This window comes from Microtus pennsylvanicus, chromosome 20, assembly GCF_037038515.1.
Source record: "Microtus pennsylvanicus isolate mMicPen1 chromosome 20, mMicPen1.hap1, whole genome shotgun sequence".
NCBI lineage: Eukaryota > Metazoa > Chordata > Mammalia > Rodentia > Cricetidae > Microtus > Microtus pennsylvanicus.
The window spans coordinates 15,728,405-15,735,213 of record NC_134598.1 but is presented as its reverse complement, the minus strand read 5'-3'; the positions used below and the strand labels follow the sequence as shown (position 1 = coordinate 15,735,213).

The 6,809-nt window shown below is 42.8% G+C and overlaps 1 protein-coding gene across 1 annotated transcript; it reads right to left on the bottom strand.

The window, feature by feature from the left end:
• Positions 1-2,735: 2,735 nt before the first annotated feature.
• On the bottom strand, positions 2,736-6,328 carry Atxn7l3b (ataxin 7 like 3B). The gene has a single exon (XM_075954195.1). The coding sequence runs from the start codon at positions 6,016-6,018 to the stop codon at positions 5,725-5,727; it is 294 nt and encodes a 97-aa protein (XP_075810310.1). The 5' UTR covers positions 6,019-6,328; the 3' UTR covers positions 2,736-5,724.
• Between the last annotated feature and the right edge of the window lie 481 nt (positions 6,329-6,809).

Here is a 6,809-nt window from a genome sequence, read left to right as displayed (position 1 = left end):
TTTACATTTCACTTTTAACAGAAAACTTAGTTTGGTAAACTGGAAACAGTATCTATTTTATTTTAATCAGTATCATTTTTAACTCATGTATTTGGTGCAAGGATATATTTTCTACCCAGGGCATCCATCCTTTCTGTCTCAATTAGGGACATTTTCAATACACTAGAAAATTTCACTTTTTTTGCCTAAGATCTTAAACCTTTGTTGGTATTTTATTTCACAGAACAATCATTTGTTATATTCCATTGCACTTGTAAAATGTGATACACACACATTCCAGAGAGTGGTAGTTGATCTTATAATCAGCAACACTAGCGCAGTCTCTCAATACAGTATTATTTCTATGCAGTCTATTAAAGTATCCATATAAAATTCACCCAAAAAGTGTAAATTTAATTCGCATTAATTTATTGGTTTTTTTTTTTTGAGTGTGAGATGAGATTTCTCTCAGGTAGCCTCAGGGTGAATGATACATCATAGCAATCTTCCTGCCTCACTTTCCCTAGATTCCAAGTGGTAAGGCAGTGTGCAGAAGTGTCACTTCTGTGTTCGGAAGGCATCCATTCACTCCCAGCATCAGCATGAAGCAGGGGAACTGTTGCAGACTGCCTCCTCGCCTCAATGTAAAAAAAAGGCCTCCAGTCCATTTCTAAACATTTCAAAAATCATTATTTTTCAGAAAACTGTCTGTTGTAATTTCTATGATTTTTCTCTAATACTCCTTGCGTGTTGGCATGTGATTAGCTTGATCATACTGACTTTTGGTATTTCTGAGAGGTGGCTTGCTACCATTTCAAGTCTACCCAAATATATTTGGGATGAATGGTTGTGTGATAGTTTGCTCTATCTATAAAATTCTGTTGTGTCGTTTTTATTAGGGTAAAAGTAGGATGGGAATTTTTATAGATGTATTCATTAATCCTGAAATTCTGGAAGTGCTACCTCCATTTTATTTTGTGACAGTATCTCATACAACCGAGGGTGACTAGATCACCGCTGGCTATGCACTCCTGATAGTTCTGATTCTAGCTCAGGAGCTGGGGTACAAACACCACCAGGCCTGGCCTTTGACTAGCTGCATTTGAAAGATTTATTCTTCACTCTGAGATTGGCTACTATAACGTTACTAAGAATCATGCCTATTTTTTTTTTTTCATCTTAACTGCAGGAATTTAGCAACTTAATCCTATCATCATTAAACTATTTCCAAAAATGAATCCAAGTATCTGCATTTTGCCTCCATCACTTCTAACGACTGTAGGGTTCCAAAGTGTCAGCAAGACACATGCCATTTTTATTTCTAAAATCAATTTAATAATCGCTATTTTAGTATTAATATTTCCAAAGAGGCCCAAGCAGAGCTAGAAATGTTTTTAAGATTAGGAAGACAAACTAAACTCCAAGTCCTTTCAGTTTTATGTGTAATCTTTTTGAATTAAGCACATCACGTTAATTTTCGTATCAAAAACAAGGTGAATCATGAACGACATACCTTGGCCAGCACAGTATTTTCTGATGAAGTATTATTATTTGAAGGTAACCTGAGATCTGACGCTGTCAATGTAGCCTTTTCCAGCATTAATGCGACTATTTTCACCTTGTGTTTATGCACACAGACCCATGCTTGTCATTGAAGACACCTTTAAAGGATGACAGCAGGTTCAAGGGGAAGACTGCTTGCAGAACAAGTCTGCCTGAATCCTTACGACTTCAGCACTCTTTCTACCTTTCTATCTAGTAACTTCTAATACAACGAAATCTAGCATATAGTTATGAAATACTTGATGTCTTTTCTACCTCAAAAGATATTAACTATAGAACACACTTAGGGTCTTTATCTCATTGTAGAACAATCTTAGGCCTAAATAGAGTAAATCTAAATCTACAAAATAGGATTATTTTTTCATCAGCGAATTTAAATATTCATTTATAATAGATCCCTATATAGATTTAAGTAATGGAAATTTAAGTAAAAAAATTGTGAGAATTTTCATTATTTCTCTTAGTAAATTTGTCACATACTTTACTAGACGCCCTTTTTTCTTTTTAAACATTTTCTCAACAAACAGGATTGTTTATCTTGAGAGTACAATGACATTTAATTAAAACTTAGCATACATTATATGTCTGAAGACCATCTAAAGTGTCCCAAATAGAGTTTTCTACTCTGGTTCCATTTCCATGGTTTCTTTTTATTCATCTATTTCCAACTTGGAACTACTAAATGAAGGAAAGCTGGTTAAAATGGTGACTGTGCTCCAAATTTAGTAGATTTATGTACACTTTCCAGAAAGTGCTCCAACTCTAGATTAAAACAAATGAGAACCCTAAAGGAGTGGAGCAATACAGGACCCTGCTACTGTAGGAAGGCAGAGCACTGTCTGCTGTGTATCATTTACTTGTCACAAGAGCTTGATGATGGATGGCACATATATTGACAACAATAAGCTCTATTCAAGTTAACCTATGCCAGTGGACTTTTAATAGGTCTGGACTGTATTTATTTGATTCCCTTCTTACCTCATATGGAAGAGAGAAGATTATGCATTTTTTCCCCTCACTGGATAGTATAGACAGCTAAATTTCAAGGATTGAGAAACAAAAGCTAGAAAGAACTCCTTTATGGATTCTAAACTGCCTCCCATTCAAGTACCGAGATTTAAGAGTGCTTAAACATTTATTCTGCTTTGTCAATGTCTGGGAAATTTGCCATTAAAAAAATGAGTCAAAATATATACTTTTTAAATTTTATTATTACTGTTTAGCAATGGGAAAATGCAATTTATTTACACCAGCAGCCATATGGGCAGGGGAACACACATAGTTCATTAGCTATCTGTATAGGATTACTTAGTAAAAAATAATCTCCAAAACAAAGGACAGTGGTCAAAGTCACACTACCCTCCCCCAATGATCCCAGCATGCGATAATGCCAGGCAGTGGCCCCTGGGCATGCGATGGTGGGAACTAATTTATGGAAGAAAAACCACAAAGCACAGAAATTTAAAGAACCCCTTTCCCCATACACACACACTCAGATACATAATAGGATTACAGAGTGGTCAATACAACTAATTGAAGAGGAAGGATAGAATTTTGCTGTTACAGAAGCAGGGAAGGGAGCGTTCCTAACCACTGTCAACTATATGGCAGAGAACATTAGCTCCCAAACAAGTAGTTCTTCCCTCAGGGCAGTAATAGCTGAACTGAGCCCACCTTCTATCTACACAGGGTGGGAAGTTATGGCCCTAATGGAACTGGAAATGAAGGAAAACAAAAACGGGAAGTAATATGAGCAAACCATTACGCCAAATTACCACCCACTTCTTATGTTCTACCCAGAAAAGACCAGAGAGAAAATATTAAAGTCACATTTGAGCTCCCTATCTGAAGGCAAGAGTGAGCGGGCCATGGCCTTCCTCCCTTTCATGTTTCCCAAGCACTTTAAATAGACAGGAGTCTTAAGACTGCTTTCTCTTGAATTCACTGAAGGTGAGTGCAGAACTCATGTAGAAAGGTATCTTTTAAAAGTATTTTTAGTTCCTGGCCAAGGTTTCATTTTTTTTCTAGGCTCTCATATTTCTTGGGACTGAGGATCCATCAAACTGTAACTAGGCCCCAACCCTGAGCTGGAAAACTCTGAGAAGGCAATAGATAGTCTCAAGGTCCAATCACTACGGTTTCCTTAACTCTTGAGTACAGTAACCCAAATCAGTCCATAGAGTTCAAATAGAACCTGGGAAAAGGCAGATCCGTACTCAACAGGGTTAGAAACATGGAGCAGCACTAACTCCATCCTGTGTATACCAGCATTGGCGGTTCTGCTCTAAGTCCCAAGAGGCAATATCCATGTAGTAATGGGAAGGAAGAACTAAGACAAGCAGGGGATAGACTAGCAAGACAGTCCTGTATAAGAGAAATACATAGACATGAAACCACCTTGGAAATACAAAAAGAGTTGCTTTCCCATCCCGATCCAGGGGGAGCCATGTGAACACCCTCCTACTAGTCCTCCATAAAAACAGGTAAAACAAAACCAACAACATAAAAACTTAAAGGAACACCAACAAAAACGAAAATAAACAAACAAATCAAAAAAGGAGAAAAGAAACTTGTGTAGGCTTCAGACGCAGGGCACTGGAAGGTGAACTGAAACCGGTCAGGAGAAAAGCTAGCGTGGCAAGCAGCACCGGGGATCATGAGCTGCACCGGATAGGCAGTGGAGCAGTGACAGGAACATGGCCAAGCCAGACGGATGAGGCTGGACCCTTTACTGGGGTACAGAATGAGGTAAGAAAACATTTCAAATAAAGCAGCACCGTTCTGTTCTGCTCACCTCAGGACTCCCACCCTCCATCAGCCTTCACTTAGGGACTAGAGGACAGGTCTGAACTGACACTCACTTCCCCTCCACTTTTCTGTCAGCCTCCAAAGCCAGGGAATTTTGGAGGTCTTTTCCTAACTTCCAACAACAAAAAGCCAGCCCCTGCTGCCAGGAAGGTCCAGCGGACCGAGTGAAGCACTGTCATTTGTGAGGGCCAAGAAAGTGGTGGCAGTCTTCATTCACCATAGCAGAGGTCTGACTGCCCCATGTAGGGAAGAAGAGATTCTGCAACCATACCAGGTAAGCAAGGCCTCTTTCAGGGCCCTTAGCATTGAACTCATTCACATTACTGAGGGCAGATGGAAAATGTTTCCTCCTGGCTCCATTTTCAAACAGCCTTCTGCTTGGCCACTGGGCCCTTCTGTAGTTCAGTGGTGTCCCTGACAGGCCAGAGACCTGGCATAGCCATCGAGTCTGACCCACAGGCTGGTGATATCGCCAGGAACTCAAAAGCAGGAACAGACTGCGCCACCAAACAAGTCCACGGTGATTCATGGTAGGCCTCTTCCAGGTGGAGATGGCATGCGGTTGCAGATGTGTTTCTCCTCACAGCCTCAGAACTAAGTCTTCAACTGTTTGTATACCACCGTGTCCTTTGCCAAACCTTTGCCTCTGAGTGAGATGGAAAGACAGAGCTTCGGGCGAGTCAAAAGGCGAGGCCTTGTCCCCACATCAGTGGAAATCACTGACAACGCTGGGCCTCTGGGAAACAGGTGGTTCTCCACTTCTTGTGGACAAGGCCCAGGGCTTCCTACCAAATTCAAATAGGAATTGATATTTTTCTAGTATCCAAGTCTCATACCAGACTTTCACTTGTATCAAAGAGGCCCAATCGGGTTGGGGCTTAGGAATCGGAGGACCTGTCCACTCAAGTCGACTGATCATGGCCTGACCATGGACATTATCCAAACTCTGCAGGAAGTCCTTGACATCAAGCAGATCCAAACCCGAGAAACAAAAGAATTGTAGATGCTGGGCACACAGTTGCTCACCTGTGTACTGACGACGGCAGCACGGGGATCTTGTACATCCAGGTGTATTTATAGAGCTCAGAATACAGCACAAGGCCTGTGGACACAGTCCTGCCCAGGATTTCAGAGCTGGCACTGGGTACCCTTTCGAATGGATCCAAATTCCTAAATTCTCTTCTTTGGGCTTTCTTTTTTTTTTTTAATGTTTTGTTTTTCAAATGCTAAGATCTTTAAGGGTAACTGGGACTTTTATCTTTTTTTTTTCTTTTTCTCCCCCCCTCCCCCTCCAATTTAGCTTACTCCTCCAAGCCACGGGACCAGTCTCCATTATTGTCCTGGTCACTGTAGCCCTCTCTCACTTGTTGGGGACTACTGGAATTCTGGAGGTGAACGCTGCAGCTCCGGCTGGGGCGCATTCTCAGGATCTCCAGGCAGGGAGCAGAGCGGGTGGCGGCGTGCTCCTTTGTCTTCCACTGGCTGGATGCCAAAATCCTTCACGCTGCCCGTGTCTGCGAACTCCAGGTAGAAGTAGCCACACTTGACAGCCCGGTGCACCTCAAAGCAGAATCCCAGGCAGGAATCCTCTATCAGGTCTACATAGATCTCCTGCGCGATGGCCTCCAGCTTGCTAGTATCCAGGTTGGCCAACGAAATCTCCTCCATCTTAATCGGAGAAGCGGCTGTGCAGTGGGAGCTGCTTTTTTTTTTTTTTCTACTCACAGCAGAGACTCGTCGGGCTCCGCAGGCCGCGCTAGGCCTTGCAGGCCTCTCCGGGGCCGCGTCCTCCGGGTCGGCGACAGCGGCGTCCGCGGCGACAGCAACGGCTGCTCCGGAAGCCCCGACGCTCGCTCGGCTCCGAGGATCACCACGTTCGAGACTCCGAGCTGCGGCCCGGCCCCGGCTCAGCGCTCAACCGTCTCAGCAGCGCCTCACCCAGCCGTTCCGGCCTCTTCCTGTCGCGGACGGTCTGGGCCCGCCCCCCCACTTCCGCCCCGCGGTGCGCCTGCGCACTGGGCTCGGCGCGGAGGCTGGGCAGCGGCTATGGCGCAGATTGCTGGCAGGGAGCGTGGCAGGGGCTTCTCTAAGAACTAAACCATGCATCTCGTTCTCTCGGTTCTCGAAAGGATAGCAACGATCTCGTGATATCTTTCTTAGCATTTTAAACGTTCGCTCATGAGTTCACCTACGTTTAATTGATTCCCTCCGTAAAGGGAGGAATAATAATGACTTGTTGCGGAATGAATTGAATAATGATTTTAGGCATAGTTATTCAGATACGACTGAAAATTTGATTTATAGGATTGACTTATAGTAATTTACTGTGCTGCCGCAGTTGTCATTTAAATCCACTAGATGGTGCAAGGAAACAAATTACCGTATAGTTTCTTTGAGTCTTTGAATGAAAAAAAAAAAAAAACAACCCTAGAATCTTGACACTAAACACATAATTCAAA